Source organism: Astyanax mexicanus, chromosome 9, assembly GCF_023375975.1.
Source record: "Astyanax mexicanus isolate ESR-SI-001 chromosome 9, AstMex3_surface, whole genome shotgun sequence".
In the NCBI taxonomy this organism is placed as follows: domain Eukaryota; kingdom Metazoa; phylum Chordata; class Actinopteri; order Characiformes; family Acestrorhamphidae; genus Astyanax; species Astyanax mexicanus.
Genome location: NC_064416.1, coordinates 31909015 through 31931030, shown reverse-complemented (window position 1 = coordinate 31931030; position 22016 = coordinate 31909015). Strand labels below are relative to the sequence as shown.

Sequence of the window (22016 nt, the reverse complement as noted above, 5' to 3'; positions counted from 1 at the left end):
ATAAGAAAAACACAACCATCCAGTATTAAATTAGTGTTCACATGACGAATTAACCAAAGATATACGTTCATTTTCCTCATTAATTAATAACACAACAGTGTGTGTAATTTAAACATACACTTCCACACAATGTTTGATGTCTTGGCACAATGTCTTGGTACAAGCAGTCGTCATCTCATGCCTCGATTATTGCAATGCCATACTAACGGGCCTCCGGGCCTGTGTAGTAAACCCACTATAGATGATCCACAATGCAGCAGCACGTCTGGTCTCCAACCAGCCAAAACAGGCACATGTCACCACACTGCTCATTGAGCTCCATTGGCTACCCGTTGATGCTCGTATCAAATTCAAAGCTCTTATAAATCACCTACAAGGTGATGACAGAACAGCTCCTTCCTACCTGCACTCACTCCTGAAGGTTTACACTACCTCCCGGCCGCTGCACTCCTCTAATGAATGTTGCCTCGCTTTACCAAACATTCACACAAAGCAATCCAGACTGTTCTCATACAGAGTCAATGAACCTGGCAAAAGTCATGGTTCTTATACTAGTTCTTGCCCTATGATGTGTGGCATGTCCGTGTAAATGTCTTATTTTATACAGATGAATTTGAATAATACTCTCATTCTGTGTGGTCCTTTATTTGATCTGATAAGTGTATAAAGTCTGACCCACTGACACAGCTACACTTTTGCTTCACTCCACTGGGACACTCTGCCAAGCGCTGGAAGGATCCAGTTACCCGGTGGCTGTTTGTCTTGGACAGGGTGTCCGACTTCAGGCCCATTTATGCAAGTGAATGAAAGCTTGGAGTGGATTTAAACTTAGAGATCAGCTTTGCCCACTGAAACATTTTCCACTTTCCCCCCAACCTAATGAATTCTGGTGGACTTGACTTTAATTTTATAACTTATTGTCTTACTGCTCAACTAAGTATGAGCTGAAGTGACTAAAGGCACTTTCTCACAGGCAGGTGAGATGTTAAGGCATCCCTCTGTTGATATAATCTTCATTTGCATATAATCGACAAAGAGAAGAGAACCAGAGGCAGAAGCGGGCAAGCTAAGACACACATTTGTTGGCATTAAAAAAAATACTAAAATAGTCACCATTATAGCCAATACATCTAATACATCACCACTTAAAACACTTAGAGTATCATGATTCATAGTCATCTTTATCAATATTTTGTGTTATTTTTTCATTTTCATTCATTTATTTCATCTTCTGGTGATTTTATGCCCAAACGTTTGGAGGTAAAAAAACATCCATGTCTAAAATATGAACAAGTCTTTAATTAATAAACTACTAATGTCAGACCTGAACTTTCCACTATTCTGATATTGATTGGTTTGAAAAAGTAGACAGTTTTCAGTTGAACAATTCGGATTCTCTTTATTTTGCTCGATAATCTATTGACGTTTTTTATTGACTAAATGTTGCTTAACTGCAAATTATATTTGGTTAGCACATTCTTGCAACAGACTTGCACATTTAAATAAATATACTCACAAACCAACATTATGCAGCATTAACATATCAGCTTCAGAATGATCACAACGCTCAAATAATGGTGTGTTTATTGCAGTGGAGTGAAAGTAGGACTGCACAATATTGGAAAAAAATTACATGCAATATTTTGTTATACTGTATATATATATTGTGATACTAAAAACAGATAATTAACACCAAATTTTAGAAGTCAAATGATCCAATGTGTCATTATATTAAAAATGCAATCTGTGAATCAATAGTTGGAGTAACAAATTGGACTGGGTATATATATCAGTTATCTGGTAGATATGTTTATGTAAAATATGAAATAAATAAACTCTCTACAATGCTGTTTTTTGCCAAGGTCACCCCACAAAACGTTAGACCTGTTTTTCCAGTTGCTGACTGGAAATTGCTGACAAAGCTTCAGGTCAGTGTAGGGATGCACCAATCTGATAATACAATTAGATAACGGTTCAATTAACGGTAATTGGCTGTATTTGGTATTGGGTTATAAGGAGGATACACAGGACTGATTAGGCTAAGATGCTCCAACATTGCAGTGCCCCGACTATAGTCTATAAAAACAGTTAACATTGCGCCGAACATGTTCCATGTCTACTGAGGCTGGCTGTTAGCATTGAGGCTAAAATGCTCCAGCACTGCCAGGGCCAGATGCTGTGTGAAAAACCAGTAGCAGTACATACAGGATTAAGAGATAAAGTGTCTGTGACTGGTTGCAGAAAACACCTTAAGTGATTCATTTTCCCTTAGGATTGCCCTTTGTTGCGAAAAAACAAAAACAAAAAAGAAGAAAAACCTTAAGTGTTAGCTAAAAGCTTTTTAATGGGAAACTGTCTTAAAGCTTTAAATGTTTCTCCATGTTCCCTTTAGTAATCTTTTACAAACTGTGCAAATGTGTTGAATAAAGCTCCTGACTGACCTATTCACAATATTTAGGAGAGACAACCTAACAGTGAGTATGGCCAAAGATGACAACGTATGTAGGAAGTTTTTTTGAAACTTCTGAAATTTGTTGCAACTTGCTTTCTGATAATAACTCATTATATTTGAAAAGTTGCTAAAAGTGACAAAGGCTAAATTCACACAAAAGATAAAAGTGATCAAAATCCGATTTTCTCACCAAATCCAATGTTTTTTAGACTGTTTACACTACTTTTTTATGTGGTCTATATCGAACACTGGTCTGAACAATTTGTGCTAAGTTACTGATGCTCATGTGTAATACAGTAGTGCTACAAGTGAAGTTTTGGTATCATCCTTACCAGAAAAGAATGATACCATAAGATACCATAAGCTCGCAGACCTACAAGCTACAGGGAAATTACACTTGTTTTTCTGTCACTGGCTGCTATTGACGTACACAGATCAAGAGATTCATCCAGACATTTAAATGATGTGCAATAATAGCAAATCCGAAGGAAAGAGAGTGAACAGACGTCCAATGGGCACAGTTTATATCTACATCAGCAAGTTACCAAAGTGTGTGTTTGAACGATGACCGTCTCAGCAGTGTGGACTTTACTCAGAATCGATTAGCCCAGTTTTTGACTCCTCACACCCGGCCTGTGCCAAACACACACTTGCACACAGACCGACCATAGGGAACAGAGAAAAGAGAGATTCTGGACAGACACTGGAGATTGAAGCTGGGCGAGATGGCACAAAAAAATGGTGATATACAATAAAAACGAATACTTTAAAATACATGTATACATACATTGTCTACTACAAATACTGATATTGTGAAAAAAATTGGTTTTGTTTTGTGATAAATGATTAATACATGGTGTTGAATATCAATATATTTAATGAAACACTGGTGTACTAAACTTCCAAACACTCGCCAGCAATTTTACTTCCAAAAGTTACTGCTTTAATGCTTTACAGAGTGGTGCAAATTAAATGAATAGGGTAAACCTGGGGTGAAGAACATTGGTTGTTAAATTCAATGAAAGTGACATTAATAATAATTTCTGGTATTTGATTACTAAGGAGTATTTTATTCTGTTCAGTTAAACAGATGCCGTGAAGAATCGTAAAGAACTGTCTAATTATCAAGAAAGATATTAATCTAAATAAGAGAGTTACACTACTGGTGGTATTTTAGTTACTCCGTGAACTGCACTGGATGTTTAAGATTGTGAAATGGTGAAAGTAGTTATGCTGCTCCTTTAAATTACGACATTTCTACACCAGTACTCCAAAACTCATTCTTTTCTCAGAATTAAATCACACACAGATAACAACATGGTCATGTTTAATGTTGTGTATATAATATAGTTTAGAATATAAAAATATTTACAAATAATGCTGGGAGTACTGAAAAGATGCCATTATCAAACCAGATGACATGAACTGAAACACTCAGAAACAAACTATTACAGCTGCTGGAGAAAGAAGCTGGAATAGTGCAGGGAGGGAGTGGCCTGATCCTGTTTGTGTATCAAGTTTCCTTTGTGGCAGTTCAGGCTGCACAGGTACAGGAGGTACAGAAGCCCAGAATGAAAACAAATGAGCTGTCTGACATTGAGATTCAGCTACTGTAAAATATCTGCATATCAGCAAACACTGTCAAAACTGACTGACAGTGCATAGCCATCCACCCCATCGCTATACAGTCAGATACAGTCACTGCCACTGCAAGTACAGAGATACATACTGTTTTTTTTTTTGAAAGCCTAATTACACCATTTCTTAAATAGAGATGCACTATTCCAACAGGACAATGCGCTTCCACACACTGCTGCAATCTTAAGAGCTTGCCTTGAACAGACAAATGCTTTACCATGAGCATTAGAGCATGAGACACAAAAACATCTTGGCTAGTACTTAATAGCAAGCATTATTAATGAGGCCTGAAGGGACGTTCTGATAAGGCCAGCAGCAAACAGCCATTAGTTCAAACTTTACAGAGAGAGAGGCTAGGGACCGTCCAGGCCCCCGTTAGCACTGTTTAACACTGCAGCATTTCACGAGTGTGTGAGATCAATGGCACTGCCACAAGGTCCCAGTGACATTGGCAAACAGTGTAATTACCCAGCAGAAGGACGGCTGCCTGGGCTGCAACAGATACAGTGTGTGTATATTTCAGTTTGAGTGTTTGTCCAATATGTGTGTCTTCTCTCTAGAGCAGTAGTGCCAGGTTGGATGCAGTTTTTCGCTGTGGTGTGGAATTTAGACTTAAATACACTACATGACTTTTAAAATGGTATCAAATTGTCTGTTCCACCTTAAATAGTGCTTTGGTACTGGACATGTGCTAGCACCAAAGCTTAGTTGCTTCTTCATTTTAAAGGTGGAACGTAAAATGAAAATAAGACCAGTTTCTTTCTCTGGCCTGATTCATTTGATTCATTTGTTTACTTGGAGCATTTTCCCCATTTGTTTGGTCCATTTTCACATAGGCACAAACCTAAATGCACTAAAACGTGCCCCATCAAACCACATGAGCACGTTGTCTCCTCTGTCTGATGTGGAAGCAAGAAAGTAAACACAGGAAGGTCCATTATTCCAGACCAGTGAGAATATTTGTGCAGTGTGAAGTTGCTTTCACACTGAACACAGGGAAAAAAATGCTGCTGCATTAAAGGAGTATAATGAGACAGTTTGTTCACAGCTGTAGTAATAATAATAATAACTAATAATCTGTGTAAAAAATAGGTTAAACTGCAACGGAACAGCCATTATCTCAAACATGAAATAATACAAAAAAAAAATAATAATAATTAAATTTATAAATAATAGTTGGGTCGATTGGGGTCAAATCCCCTTTTTACGATAAACAAACCCCTCCAGAGTTCTTTTGCGTTAATTTGGTCCGCAACCGAGGGCAATTTCTGAGTTGACTCTGTGTTGACTGCCGAAACAAACCATTCCATGTGTGTAAATGAACCATTTATGAGACCATTTTACCATTTTAACAGGCCTTAATAGTACTGTTGAAAAACATCCCTAAAGAAATGAATAATAAGAAGAGGCCACCCTTTGCTCTGCACAGTGGAAGTTGGAAACATTTAATCACATTTGAGCATAAAGAGTAAACCCTGCAAGTAGATAAAGAAAACCTACTTTATTTCGTTTTTATCTTGTTTGATGAGCTATGACTGGTCTGAATCAAGTCACACACTACTCGAACCAACTAGCACAGACTCAGCCAGAATGAGAACCATCTAAAATTGGGCCAAAAGTTATACAGTGTAATTCCAGCTTTGGGAGAGAAAGTTTGGGTGGCAGGGCACATGAGATGCCAACCGATGCTAATGAACCAGCACTGCTGTCAAAAATAGCCCTTCCACTGAAGTTCACAGTGCCACAATCAACAGGGTGACTATAGAGTCACTCGCATAGCAGCTGTGGTGTGGTCACGACACACGTGACCGGAGTGTGACTGAGTGTGAGTGTCTCAAACTCAGTGACACATGCTAGGAGCTAGGCTAGATCCAGTAAACCTCATACCTTCATTTTCATTTCTATGTAAGGGTCAGACTGAGGTCAGTGTTACCTTGTGTTGGTAAAATTAAACTGTACTGCTGCCCCGGGAAGTAAATTCCAAGGAAATGGCAACATGCCTGTCATTCTACAGCAAATAACAGATATAAAAAAATCATTGAAAACTAAATGTATTATTGTAGAGTTCTCTTCAACAATAAAAAAATGCAAAAAAGGGGGTCCTGTCTTAAACACTGAAATGAACAAATATTTATGTGTGTGAACACGAGCACACCCACACCCACACACACACACACACACACACACACACACACACAAACACAAACACGCACACACTCTTTCTTCTGTTGGTGTTTGGATGAGATCTTTGGGGAGAAAATTCTGCAACACATCTTTGAGCACTCTGTGATGGTAAGTTTCTATAATACTAGGAGTTTAGGACATATTTGATGTAAAATATCCCAATATTGATATAAGCCAATATAAATAAAGACCTTCAATTAAGCTTCTTAAAAGGGTTTTCAGGAGCTTGGCTGCACTAAAAAGTGGTTCTGTGTATGTTAAATGTGGACCTCTACCTCGCTCTGCCTCCAGCCCTGTTATGTCACATGAGTATAGTTACAGTTTGAACATCTCCATCTGTTGCTGCATTAGGGTAATGCAGTTTGAGTTTGATTTTATTTACAAATGTTATTGCAGTTCTTGTGATTTAGTGGTTTAGTGTAAAGATTCCCACCAAAATAACAAAAATACGATTTATCTTTCAGCCCTACCCTAAGCTCATTATCAGCTAGAAAGGAGTGAAAACTCGCTGTGGAGAACTTGCCATATAGCAACCAGAAACAGATCTTTGCTGAGATAACTGCTCTCTTCATGAACTTTACTTTGCACTGGTTAATTTTCCTGAAGCCAACCTGTCTAGCTAGCTAGCATGACTGGCTAATTCTACCAATTGTGAGAAATTACAAAAACAACTAAAACACTACAACAACAAACTTTGAGCTACACTAAAATAAGACTAAATATGAATAACACTATATGCAAATGTGCTAGATATAAAAATAGAACCAGAAAGCAGACATATATAACACGATACTGTAGGTAAATATAAAAAAATACATAAGGCCAAAAAGATATTAATCTCTGAATATCGCATGAGAAAAAAAATCTATGCTGTGGGCATCCAGAGTAGGCATAAATCACCCTTAAATTTTTAAGGTCAGTACTCGTAATCAAGCACATAAATACTGTCATGACCACCTAGATCCTAGTTGTCATGAGGTAACAACTAAACAAAGAGCATTTTATATTTGAGAGTAAACCGACACCCACCCGGCCACTTTGGGAAAACATTTGAGTAAAAAGTGTAAACAGACACCAGATAGTATATGTAGTATTTCTAGATAATATCCTAATGTGAATGGCTTGATAACAGAATGTGTAAACAAGCTGAAAATCTCCTGCTAAGAAAACAAAGGTGACAATGCTGAATTTAGTGCATGAACTGAATGGTTTAAAACCTACAAACAACATAAACTAAACCTAAACCTACTGTATCCTAAGATAGGCTCACTATAAAGATATTCCTTTCTAATGCTGAGCCACTTCAGCGGATTTAAAAGCAAGACACAAGACATATATAAAAATTGTGTGAAGTGATGTCAGCATCCTGGAGGACGGGTCACGCGGGGCACGAGTTCGGACTTTAAGATTGATCCTGGTTAATGATCAGTCAGACTGCTGGATGATGGGCAGGAACAGTACAGTACAGTATTAGTGTAACCATTCATTCAAAGCTCCTTTCATACAGCAGCGTTTCGAGAGGGCTTTGGTCTGCCGGCGGTGTGACCCAACAGGAACTAAAGCTTTAGGGAACCTCTTGTTATAAGTGTTCAGTCAGATTAATAGTACCATAAATCAGTGGATTAAAAAAAAATTTAAGTAACAGGTTTACATTTTTAATTAATTTGTTGTTTAATTTAGTAATTTTCAGGGCATGATTTACAGGTGCTGGTCAACGAATTAGAATAATTTGAAATAGTGCAATCATGAAATTCTTTGAATGCATTTTTTTGTGCAGAAAGCAAATCAGGTGTTCACTGCACCTGTCCTACTCGTTAGACTAATCACAGAACTCGTTACCTGGAAAATAATTTGCTCAGCTGAGCTTTCCAAAAGGCCCATTTAGGCCATTTAACTGTGACACTGTTGTTTTATTGAATTAGAATAATGGAGAAACCGTTTCATTGAATTAGAATAATTTTTATTATAATTACAATCACTTTCTCAGTATTTTGTGGCTGCCCCCTTGGCTTGTATGACTGCCTGAAGTCTCCGCGGCATCGATTTGACCAGCTTGTCGCAAGTTTCCGCACTCACAGCTTCCCAGGCAGTGGCGATGTTCTGCTCCAGTTGGTCGAGCGTAGTAGGCTTTCTGTCGCGAATTTTCCGCTTGACGATGGCCCAACGGTTTTCAATGACATTGAGGTCAGGCGAGTTGGCCGGCCATGCCAAAACTTCAAGCTGTTTTTAGTGAACCAATCTTTGGTCGACTTTGGCGCATGAGCCGGTGCAAGATCCTGTTGAAATATGAAGTCTTCTTCGCCGAACTGTTCCTCAACAGTCGGAATCAGGAACGTTTCCAGAACATCTTGATATACGGCAGCATTGACAGTCTTCTTGAGGAAGCAGAGTTTCCCTACACCTCGAGTGGACATGCATCCCCAGACCATAATGCTCTCTGGAAACTTGACGGATCTTTTCACGCACTCGTGGTTGTAGGTTTCGCCACCACGACGCCAGACACGAGGACCTTGGTCACCGAAGGAGATGCAGAAGCGTGATTAGTCACTGAAGACCACTTTCTGCCAGTCTTCAGCAGTCCACTCGCCGTGTTCTTTGGCCCACTTCAGCCGTTTCTCCATTTGTTTCTTGTTCAGCATCGGTTTTACTGCTGGAACGCGAGATTTGAAGCCGAGTTCGCGCAGACGACGGTAAGTGGTTGATCTGGAGACGTCAGCGCCGGTCTGCTTGTTCCACAAGTCGGTGAGCTCGGAAGTGGACTTGAACCGGTTGCTGACTGCGATCTTTCTCAGCTGCTTTCTCAGCTGCGGAACAGTTGGTGCGCTTGCTGCAGTTTTTCTTGAGAGCTTTGCAGACGGAAGACTGGCTGATGCCGTGCTGCTCAGCAATTTTAGTTTGGGTCAAGCCTTGTTGGCGAAGGGCTTGAATTTGAGCCACTATTCCGGTTGAGAGGTCGCGCTGCTTACCCATGATTGATTTTACAACTTAGAAATTCTACTCAACCCTGACTTTATACTGCACAGTGAACACTCTTCACAGAAAACAAAAATTCGAGCATTTATTCTAATTAAATGAAACGGTTTCTCCATTATTCTAATTCAATAAAACAACAGTGTCACAGTTAAATGGCCTAAATGGGCCTTTTGGAAAGCTCAGCTGAGCAAATTTTTTTCCAGGTAACGAGTTCTGTGATTAGTCTAACGAGTAGGACAGGTGTGGTGAACACCTGATTTGCTTTCTGCACAAAAAATGCATTCAAAGAATTTCATGATTGCACTATTTCAAATTATTCTAATTCGTTGACCAGCACCTGTACATGCATCCTAAGAAAGAAGAACAAGAACAAGAAGAGGAACAACTGCAAGAAGAAAAAAAAGAAGAAGAACTAGCAGTAAAAGAAAAACAAGAAATAACAGGCGTAACAATTTTTTATTTTTTGTAACGATATTTTTCTTAAATTAAGTAACGCTCCATCAATTACAGCTACGCAAAGGAATGTTTTTTATTTATTTAAAATATATTTTTAAGAATCCTCCTTTCCAAATCTTTTGCCTTACTGCCACTTGGGCTGCAACAACTGATTATTTTGGTAGTCAAAGTCAAAGTCAAAGTCAAAGTGGTTTTTATTGTCATTTCAGCTATATACAGAGTACACAGTGAAACGAAACAACGTTCCTCCAAGGACCATGGTGCTCAACTAATCTAATGATTTTTTTTTTTCAATTAGTTGATTAGTCAGCCATTTTCTTCATCTCTAAAAAAAACGATAGAAACAACTGAACATGAGATTTAAAAGCCATTTGAATGTTTAGATGTTGTTAAAACATGGAAAGTACACCCTATTTAGTGAGTAAATCTGTAATCTGTTGTGTTTGGGCACTTGGAGATGCAGACTAAAGCTCTATCCAAGTGGGATAAATTTTTCTGGGGGTCCTGGGGTAATTTTCTCTTTTATGGGGGGGTCCATAACGTTTCCAATGCAGCGTAAAGCCCATCGCCACCACACAGGAACTTCATGACTCAAACAATTGTTTGATTTCTTGGCATTCAACAATTCACCACATAACTAAAGTAATTCTAGCCAAGCACATTCACACAGCAGAAATCTTTTCAACAATGTTGGGCAACCACTATAAAAACCTTATGAACAGTTTGTAGCATTTGGTTCAACAATGTACAAAAAAAAAAGATTTTTCAGCTTGTTCTGCTACTGCACTACAGATCTCCACACAGAGGGAGCATAAGCAGCAAGCTGATTGGATCTTATTATTAAAGGGTTTGTTCATAAAACGATTCCATGAATGTTGGGATTAAATTTTACTGAATTGAAATCAATGTTGGATTTCCTCTGCATTCTGATAGCCCTTCATTAAAATAAAGCCATATGAGGACAGAAACAGACACAGAAGGTCACATGTGACGAACATTTACACAAAAAATGTCAGCCAATTCTTTGGGTAAGAAACAAATGCTAAGGTTAATGGAGCCAGGACCTATTTTTTTTGTATGCAAAATATGTGGTTGTTACTGTAACAATATGCAGACGCATGTTCTCTGTAGAGGACTTAATATAGTTTCACTTGCACAATAAACAAATACCTCATTTGAATAGGGGTTCCCAAATTTTTGTACTGGAGCAGCATTAGCATTACCTGCTAACCATGCTAGTTGTTTTGCCGTTCAGAGGTGAGTATATCAGACTGTAGCCTGTGCGTTTACCATGTTAAAACAAGCTACATGGGACGAACGGCTAGCTCTGGCTTACCAGAACACTCCTCAGGGTTTCTCAGCGGTTAGCCGATAATGATCCAGCTTTAGTGCTGGAGAAGTTCAGGAATCTAGACTTACTGTAAATAAATAGAAGTGCTTAACTCACCTAAATAAACTATTTTGTTTTAGGAGAGAAATCTGTGTAGATTAACAGCCAGTTTATTACAGTTTTGTGTACCATCCGTAGTAGCTATACCAGACAAGAAAAAAAAAAAACATTTTTGTACTTCACTGATCTAAACGCTAGAAGCTGTTCAAGTTTTTGATTATATAAGTGATTAAACATATTTCTTACATTAAATCCAACGTTTGGTTTCCAGTAATTTGGTCTCTCTCCATTCAACAGATGAAAGGTTGATCTTGCATGACTGGAAACGAGTGATCGACTGAAAAGATGGATTTGTAAGGACTTTGTTTGGATATGCAGAATACTATATAATGTGTTGTTATAAATTGGTTACACAAACAATGCTAAACTGATACAATGCCAATAATGACACCCCAATACTTGAAGTAGGATATGTTTTGGCTGGATTAACCTTAAAACACAGGTAACTGTCTTTTAAACGTTTTGATAGTGTAAAATCATGCTACGTTTAATTGGAATGTCATCCACCAACAACATTTTTCCACCCTATTTAAAAACACACAGGAAAGGTGGTAATAAACACAGCCTGTTTCTCACAGATACACATAATAACCCTGACACTGGAAGACTCCACAAGCCCACAAAACTCACAAATACAACCATCTAAACCAACAGTTTAGCCAGTGCTGGTCAGTAAAATGATATATAAGGCTGATATTTAATAATAAAACAGCCCGTTGTGAATCTAAAGTGAGCTTCTGTTAACCTGACTGCGGGCCACCATGCCGTTTCTTTGATAATGGCTTATCGCTGGCATTTAAATGGCATTAAACAACATTTGCTCTGGGGAAGTCTCAACTCCTGCTCACATGCAGTCACATGATTACAGATTAAGTAGGGGTTTGCTGAAGGGGGGGAAGGGGTGTATTGTAGGAAACAAAGCTGTAAAACTGGAAAAAAAAGTCACAGAATATCAGGAAATTGAGTTTAGTCCAGGCTGGAATAGTATAGAGAACCCAAGGGAATACCACACTACTTCCTTGCTCTATGCCCCAGTAAGAGAGAGGGGAATATTAGGAAATTATACTGCCCAGGCAGATACTTTGGAAATTCACACAGGACTATACATACAGGCTAAGTATGCGGAATATGGATTTATGCACGAAAGTCAGCCAATAGGTCAGTCCAAATTTGGCCACTATTTATAATGGGTGTGTGAACTGGCCTTTAACAATACTTTTTGGATTATATAATTGCAATAAATCAAAGTCATTTTAAGCCAATTTAATGCCATTGATAAGGATAATAAGAGTAATTGACTACACTCCAATAGAGCACAACACAATATTTTGCTACACTGGAAATAATAATATACTCAGGGTTAAACAAATCTAAAACATAAGTTTTGCTCATCTAAATAATTTTTTTCTTTGCACTGCACCATTATATAGAAGCATTATTTAATCAAATCGCTTCTACATGTTTAGCAGAAATGAATACACTTAGCTACAGGTACACTATTCACAATTTAAATAGACTGTTTTTCGTATATTGAACAGACAAACCATTTATACTAAAACAACAGACGAGGGAGTGTATAATCACAAATAATGTAATGGGGTTGCAGAATAAAATGAGTGTGTCTTGTTCTTCAGCTTCTCCTAGACACTGAGTAAACTACATTCTGTTTCTCACTAACTTTTCGTTGTGAAGCCCATCCTGTTTGTGGAATAGTATTCTGTTTGTTTCTGGCACATTCCTGGTAATTCTTCTGCTACAGCTGCAGACTATAAAGCCTAATTATGGGAAATGACAGGTTCACAACTCAGTTCTTCTTCAGCATCTGACCTGGCTGTAGGCAAGTGGGAACAAGAAAACCTAAGGCAATATGACTATATGATATTTTATTTTACTGTGACATTTTTTACAGTAGCGACAATATGCTTTAATAAGCATTTTGTGGATGTCATGAGTGCTTAAAAAACTGACCCAAATGTACATTTCATTAGCAAATGTGTATAAAGTTTGTTAATGAAAGCTCTAGCCAAAAGAAAATGCATACATTAAAAGATTTCATTCAATTTCACCATCTTTGCAATGCCTGAACGCATTTAACATATATTTCCATAAACTACATAACAGATTATACTGACAAGACAGCCCAGCCATAAAGATCGTTTGCTTATTTGGCTGGCCTGTATGGTGTGGCATTCAGAAAGCCAGCATTTTAGACCAAAAACACTTAAAAAATTAAAATTTGTTTAAAAAAAACAAAAAAAAACCTTTAACATAAGGTTCTCTAAAACTACAGCATATCTTGAAAGTTCTGGGTTAATGCACTTAAGGTGAAATTTAAGGTGGAATGGTGGAAAGGAGGAACTATAAAGTCAGTGAAAATGCTAACGCTAAAAAGTTACCTTAACACAAGTGTTATATAAATACTGACATTTTTTAACTAGTCTAGCAGTCAAGCAGGCTTTTTTGAGTCAGAATAAAAATTGTTAACACTAGCTTCTCTAAAACTATGGCATGTGTTGGAACTGCTGGTCTGAAACTGCTGCAGCTAGCTCTTTATCTCTGCAAATAGATGACATTGATAAACAGAAGACGCAAGAGTTAGAGCTAATCTATAAGCATGGGAGCACAGTGTATACAGGGTAAAACTCACAATCACACCAGACATCTCCGCTTCACAGAAGCAACAAAACCAAGTCATTTTGCTGGGTTAGGATGTTTTTAATACTACATGAAAAACAGCCCTAGATAATAACTGAGCGTACACATATTCAATTTCAGTAACAAAAGAACAAAAGTGCAGCAAGAAAGTACAATTATCCAAGTACATTCCACCTCCCTGGTGAGCATTACCTCATACACACCTTAGGCACATCTACAGTTAGGCCGCATTCCTGTACACAGCTTCACAGATACAAACTCATAAATGTGGATTCAGTGAGAGATCAGATACTGCCTCGCTTCAGTAACAATGGAAAAGGATTGCTGAGCTGCTCTGAGAAGAACTTCAGAGGGTCATTATCCATTGTTTCTGTTCCTCTCAGACAGAACATAAGCACTAAGGCTAATATGAGGGCTGTCAGACAGAACACAGGAAGAGGAGCCTGCAGGCCACTCTTTATAGCATCTGGTGAAAGAGTGGGAGTCAGAGGGAGAGTGAGGTATGAACGCTCAGGGCGTAACAGTGACACTGCAGGCCTGAACTGGTTTAAACTTGGATGACAAACCATAACAATCACGACAACTCCAGACAAACTGCGCACGGGCGCTATAGGACATTATCAAGCTGACACAGCCCGACATAAACAGACCCAGGCAGCCCGATCAAAACGATCAATGTCACGGCAAGATACCGAGGGATGAGGACTTGGAACTGCCTGAGTCCAAATCACTTTGACTCGGCTTCCTTTAGTAAACACAAATACACACACAGAGAAAGAGACAGAAGCTGGATTTCCATCAAAATGTTTTGCCAATGTTTTGTGCAATTCAGAAATCTCAGCAGACAAAAAAAAAAAACATTGTAGTTGACAGACTGCTCTGATTAGGAGTCGCATCGAATCAAGCAGACAGTTTTTTTTATGGCTGTGTTGTTTGAAGTTCAGAGATGGCAGGCAGGAGGAATAATAGCAGTCCTAATAGGAGTAGGGCTGTCCCTAACGATTATTTTTTAAACGAATATTCTAACGATTATTTTTTTCGATTAGTCGACTAATCTATTTATTGAGAAACATATTTAAATAATTGTTATTTTACGTTTTAAAGCAAACGATAAATTACTATATTTATATATAATAACAACAACAACAACACAAGCCTACTAAACCAAACCCCACACTTATAATCACTTACATGTACAACACGTTTAGATCTATAACGCTAAAAATGGATAAGCTCCCATACACCACAACCGTGTGTTGCACTGTTTTCTGTGACCGCTAGATTTTGTGACCACGGGCAAGTAGTTCTCAGCAGACCGGTGCACTGGCCGATTCGAAACGTGTTCGTTTCTAATGTTTACCCCGACTGGCCAAAACGGTTCAGTTTAGGGCTGAGGGTAAGGTGTAGGTATAGAAAGCTTCCGTTTTGCCAATGAACGCTCATAACCGTGAGCACTGGTCACAAAATTCCGACGGTGACAGAAAACGGTGTAACACCGCAGCGCCGACGGCGCTAGCTAAAATAACTTAAGGCAGCTAGCTTAGCTAAACACCTGAACTTATGAATAATGCTACTGTTTCTGGAAACTGCGAAATGCCATGCACAAATATAAACCAAAACTGTATAATTTCTGCCTGTGGCAGGTTTAAAACCTTTGGTAGACAGCCTTAAGTCTTTATAAGGACACCCGCGGAGACCCTGATGTAAACGGTAACTTACTGTGTGACCCTGTTGACATATGGCAGAGGACCACATTGTTGCCCTTTTGCGTGAAATGCTCCCAAACTTTAGATGCCCGCTGGCGTTTTTTTTGTAGCTGGAGATTGCTCTCCGGAGTCCAAGCTCTCTAGAGCTTAGATTCTCTGCCCGAACCCGACATGACCCGAGGTCCGACCCGAAATCCGACCCGGGCTCCAGAAAATAGTCCGAGATGTAGGCGTCTGTTTTTTAATTATATTTTTATTTAAACAAAATTACGAAAATAACGAAAACTGAAAGTGAAACTAAACTAATTTATTTATAAGCGCTGTTTTCACTACCGCAGTTCTACAGCGGGGGTGTTGTGCCGATTCTGTCCGCGAAGCGGGAGTCAGATTCAGCAGAGAGTCGGATTCGGCACAAACGCGGCGGCACCTCGCGGTCCGCGGTGTCAGTTGTAAGCGCTCGCGCTAGCCGCAAAATACGGCAGAAAACACTGAGGGAGCTGTAGAATTATGTATGGGACTAGAATATGAGCTCTCACCAGAACAAGCGAATCTCTCTCTCTCTCTCTCTGTGTGTGTGTGTGTCTCTCTCTCTCTCTCTCTCTCTCTCTCTCTCTCTCTCTCTCTCTCTCTCTCTGTGTGTGTGTGTGTGTCTCTCTCTCTCTCTTGCACGTGAACTCCTCCGCGTTTGACTTGCAGAACTGTGTTTAGCTGTTATTAAAAATCATTTTAATTAAATAATAGTTCTATGCTTCTATGTTACCGTGTTAATTAACATAGTTCTGATCATATTTACGACGCGCCGACGCACGTTATGCAAATCGATGTATTTTCGTAATCGATGACGTCGATTATGTCGACGCGTCGCCCCAGCCCTAAATAGGAGCGGAAACCTCTGTGCCATGCCAAGGATATCCACCAAACACCTGGAAGCTTTTGGTGCACCATGTCAAAAAGTCTTTAGCAACCTTTAGAAAACTGTGTCATGATTAAACCATCTGTATGCCTGGCTGTGTCCAGTTACCAGCCACTTGAGTCAATTGATAAGAGAATTGTCACTGATTTATACATAAGAAGTATAGGTTAGTAAAGGTAAGCATTGCGTAGTGTTGGGTAATATATGGGATTATAGGGTACTATAGAGTAGTACTGAAAGTAGAGGATAGTACATGGAAATATAGGTTCTATTAAACAGTATTGGTAGTGTAGAGCAGTATGAGGAGTAGTGGAAAGTACAGGGGAGTTATTCGGTTTCTAACTTGCCTCCAAAATGTGAGGTACTTTTTTTTTTTCCTTTATCCATTTAGGTTTTTATGCACTTGCAAACACTTGTGTTCTTCTAAAATGACTGTGTTTTATCACTAATCTTGTCAAAACACCACCCTAATAGGCATTATAATTTGTAAATCAGCACTACGTATTATGTTAAACACTGTTAACGCTGTTCTCAGATGTCTTTCGCAGAAGCTGAACACAAAGCACACTGGCACTCCAGACGAAATGTCCCAGACAGAACAACAGGAACACTGAAACCACAGAGTTTAGGCCTGAAAATCCTAATTGTCTAAACTGAACATTTGGAGCATTTACTGGCAACAATTAAGCGATTAGATTGCAGTCAGTTGCGTAAGATTTACTCTTGAAGACTTTCATAGAACATCCTATGTCTGGCAGCAGTCCAACTGTTCTCACAGCTAATGACATAAGCATTCGTCATTTTCACAGCCTCCCCCTGCCATGTCCCACTGACTCACTGAAGCTAATTGTAGTTTAAAGAACAGACCACCGGCAATAAAGCAGAACCTTAGGCTAACATGATAATTCATCGAGCATTTCCCTTTTCTGATTGGCTGTCGGCGAGTCAGCATAAATGTTACTGGGCTAAGTCAGGATATTCAGTCTTAGGCTAGATAAAGTGATGTGGCTATACGCTGTATGTCCCTTTAAAACCTTCTTCACTGAACATAAAGGCATTTTGGACGAACTATGACCCCGGGAGCATGCAGAGGCTGGGTTTTCGCAATGGGAATCAGGTTTAAAGGAGAATGTCCACTTTATTTTATAAATTCCTGCCATTAAAGCATTCTGACTGCTTGCTACATCCAATACTATGAGGTTTGTATAAGTTGTGAGATGTTATCTTGTAAAGTGTTTATGGTAAATTGAGCCAAAGAAGATGCAGATATTTCACGAATACAAAATGCACATTAGTAATGTTAGTAAAGTTATTACTTCAATGTGATGTTTAAAATGGGATAATTGAGATTATACATCTTTACATATTATAGGCCCTGCAATCTCTTAGAGCAGGGAAGCATGATGTCATGGACTGCACTCTGTGTGTTTCTCCTTATGATGTAAGGAGTAACAGATAGTGCTGTGGAATGTGGCATAATGCAGCTGTTATGGAGCTGCTGAATAACCACAAGCACCTAAGTGATCAAATGTCATTTTCATTATGAAAACCTCAAAAAGACAGCAGCTACCTCCTCCCTCAGCGTTTCTGCTCCTCTCTGCCAGGGACACGCAACACAAGCCACTATCAAAGGCCTGGCGGCAGGGCCTCTGCATATTTTCATCTCAACATGAAAACAGACAATTACTTGGACATCAAACCTGTATTGCTAGCTAAACAAGATGTATATGAGTACACAGGCAAAAGTATCGGGACACCTGCTCTTTCGCTGGTTCTTCTGAAATCAAGAGTTCATCCTGATTTTGCTGGTATAACTGTCTTTACTGTTCAATGAAGATATGACTGCACAACAAAACTAGCATTACTGAGATCAGGATGTTGGAAAACCACCTCATCCCCAAATTATCCTATCCAAAAGTATTGGATGGAGCTCCATCATTCCAGAGAACCCAGTTCCACTGCTCCACAACTCAATATATGGGGCTTTGTCCACTTTTAGCCCACTCATAGGCATTAAACATGGTGCCAGCATGTTCATACTTACCTGCACAGACAGTCCTATAATTTTGGCAGTATTTATTGCATCCACTGTATGATGTGGTAGTGGTGCTGTTCCAGATCAACTGCTCAGTACGGTCAAAGGACCAAAACTTGTTTAGACCAAACAAACGTATATAAATTGATCCCTTTTGCAGTGTGAAAGCACTGATGTTTTTGACTTGTCACACACTAAACAATAGAAGAAGAAAAAGAACCTGAGTTGGGCCGAAGTCAGACTTTCCTTCATGTGTACATGCACCACACAGCAGTATGGGTACAACAGAGTCCTGTACCCTCATTTATAAATAAAAGTATAAAGAATCCGAGGGCAATCTGTTGTGCTCATTCAGCTGTGGGACGCACCTGCACTTGAAGTGAGTCAGATTCTGGCAGGGAGGCATATTTTGGGACAACGCCATTCAGGAATTCAGGAAAGACATTTTGCTGAGTCACTAAACTGCAGTGACATACCAAAACTAACTGGAACCTAATGGACAGTATACATTGTGAAAACACATCAACCCTGGATCCAGACTCCAGATCCACAGAAAATAGTTAAAAAAATAAAATAAACCTACCATGTCTCCAGGGGTCCTTGGGTTCGACTGATCCAGAGACAATCTCCTCATCAGAAGGGAACGTGACCCTCTTGACTCCATGTTTAGGCCCAGTTCCCTCCTCTAGGGCTAGGGACAGCGACAGAACCCCTGTTCTTTCAGCTCCTCCTGGTTCCGAAGATATTTGCAACTCCTTGTCTGAATCAGTTTTTGTGTTTGACGTTAAAGAATTCCCACCAGTACAACTAGAGGCAATTTCCTCTTTCAAAGTGGTCCCATGTGCTGCCATGGCTGGTTCAGACTCCAAAACACCACTTTCATCCAGACTTATATCCACACCGATGTCCATGTCCCCTTCATCGGCCAAAGCCAACTCGTCTTTGCTACTTTTCTGCTGTTTGTTGTCATCAGACTTGTCGTCCGATGGGTCAGAGATCACTGCGGCAGGTGCAATAGTGATCCCATTCCCATTGTTTTTTTGGAGCAACTGCTCTTCATTACCTTTCTCGTTGACATTATCCTCATAACCCGTCGCCCTGGTCAGACTCAAAATGCCGTCCTCCAAGGCCTCTGCATCGCCTGGTTGCTTCCCTGCATCCACGTCCATCAAGTGGAGGCTATTCCGTGGAATGATCTCCTCTGAGATGTGTGCTGTAGTGTTGTTGACACCAGGTTTTGTGTTAGCATTGCATAAATCTATAGCTTGATTCTCACTATTCATCTTCTCATTTCAAGAAAAACAAAGTACACCACTAACTGTGCCTATAAGTGAATTAATATTTTCAATAGCCTCCTTTTCCAGACTGTTTCAGAGCTTCTTATAAGTGCAACTTTTGAATCCACATTTTAAATAGTTAACATCTGTTGTTCCCACATATACAGTTTGATTTTAGACAGTCTTAGCCTTGTGCAATCAGTTTCATTCAGTCTTGTGACTTACTTTTGCTTCATTTGTTTTCGTACCACCAAAACAGAGAGCCTCCTGCCTGTTTGTGCTGCCAAGTGCTTACAACTAATGTCCCTTGACTGTAATGTCACCTGTGCATTAGCCCAAGCAGCTTCCTTCACCTGGCCCGAAGTAGTGAGCTAGCACCTACTGTGACATTAAGCTAGCTAGTCTAGTTAAATACACAAGACACACATATTCAAACACTGAATTTTCTGCCTGTCCCACCTCCAACTCACCTCGGCAGCATTCTTTTAAAACTCCTATTACTGACAAGCTAAGTTAGTTTTGTCTCTAGGGCTGCACAATAGTGGGAATCTCACAACTGCCTATTGTGTTTACTTGAGTGTTTAAATAAAAATGAAATTCAACAATAGATTTGCCAATCTTTAGCCAACTATCCTGTACACTCATTTGCAATAGCTGAATTTGTGTTATTTGAGGCTAATCAGTGTTCTACCAGAAGACTGCATAATTTCAGCTAGAATGTTTGGAAAAGTAAGTCAAAGTGGACTGACCAAATAATATCAGTGAAAAAATGACAATGTCTTAAATGACTAGCGAAATAGAGCTATTGTGACAGACTTATTAGGTGATATATTTACTGCGATTTAAAAAAAAATTGCAGACAACTTCACCAGATTTTACATTGATGTGAGGTCAACGATCAAATGTGTCAAATTAATATTTGGGTGTAGAGAGTAAAATAGCTAGATAGCTAGTTAAATGACACTGAGCTGATATAATCAAACTCCGCTAGCTAGTAAGCTAAGCTGTTAAGATATGTAATGAAAATTAGAAGAAAAGCAGCACAAAAGTTGCAATATTAAGTTAGCTAGTTAGTATGTGTTTGTCATGACATTGCACGTCCTGCGATGTGACCGTTAAACTAGTTTACCTACGTGACGATGCTGAAACGATATATCGTGCAGCCCTAAATAGTTAAGTTACCCAACCTAGCTAATCAATAAAATGCTTTACCTCACTAGTTAGTTAAGCTCGCTAAACACCACTTTTTTAAAGACTAAATAGTTACAACTTTTGTAGGCAGCACTAAATAGTTATGTTTAGCTAGTAAAATTCCAACATATTTAGCTGAACTTGTGAGTACTAACTGTTAAATAGCCAGGTTAGCTAGAGCCCTCTCCTTCTCCTTATTTATCCACTATGATTTGCAGCGTTAAATGAATGATAACGTTGTTTAGAACCAATGAAACAGCCTCAATAATCAGAAAACCCCGCTGTTTTGTGATTAAACTGGAGGAATTTGAGCTTCCCCGGACGTTATAGCGTTACTATGTTGATGTTAGCTCACTGTTTGTTAGCAGCGCTGGCTAGCCTGCGCCAATACCGTCTGTTTCATTTGCGTGAAAAAGTGCGAAATTATCGAAGTCTTTTAGGCTAAACCGCACTAAACGGTTACCCGCCCGGGCCGCGGTGGATTTCCAGGCGGCTCGACGGGAGCAGGTCGAGGGGCAGCGGGGAAAACACGGGGATACACGGCGCTGTGTCAGCGGAGCGCGGCGCAGCGCAGTCCGGGGGTCGGCGCAGGAAAGGCGGCCGTCATTCCGAGCCTCTGCCGCTGATAGAGGAGAAAACAGCCGGTCCACCTGGAACTCCACGCACTCCGCGACACAGTGCCCAGTGCCCGGTGCTCCTGAACGCGGCAGCGGGGAAAACTCCGCAGTGGTGTGAGAAGAAAATGCTAACAGGCTAAAAACTCACACAGAAAAACACCAGACCGCGCGCACACTTCACTTCACCACTCCGACAACTGTTTTGTTGTTCACCCGTCGCTACGTCATCACAGCGGATCCGGTTTCAGCGCAGCACATTCGCGCTTCTTTCGCTACAAGTATGATTGGACAGACCCGTGGCTTCCCTGTACATAAATATAAATATAAAAATGTATAAATATATACAGACATTGGCACGGTGGAATATCGATCAGACTATCCAGTCCCGTCCTTCTCTTATGGAAAAAAATGTAAAGGAGATTTTATCTCAGATTATTATTAGACTTTATTTTGACGAATCGTCCCTTTG

At 39.6% G+C, this 22016-nt stretch overlaps 1 protein-coding gene across 1 annotated transcript in view; it reads right to left on the bottom strand.

Moving 5' to 3' along the window:
* Window positions 1-21754, bottom strand: part of ppp1r37 (protein phosphatase 1, regulatory subunit 37) — a 71109-nt gene extending 49355 nt beyond the window's left edge. The window contains exon 1 of the mRNA XM_007235626.4: window positions 19046-21754. Within this exon, the coding sequence (XP_007235688.3) occupies window positions 19046-19745 (700 nt within the window). The 5' untranslated portion in view covers window positions 19746-21754. The remainder of the gene's footprint in view (window positions 1-19045) is intronic.
* Window positions 21755-22016: the final 262 nt, after the last annotated feature.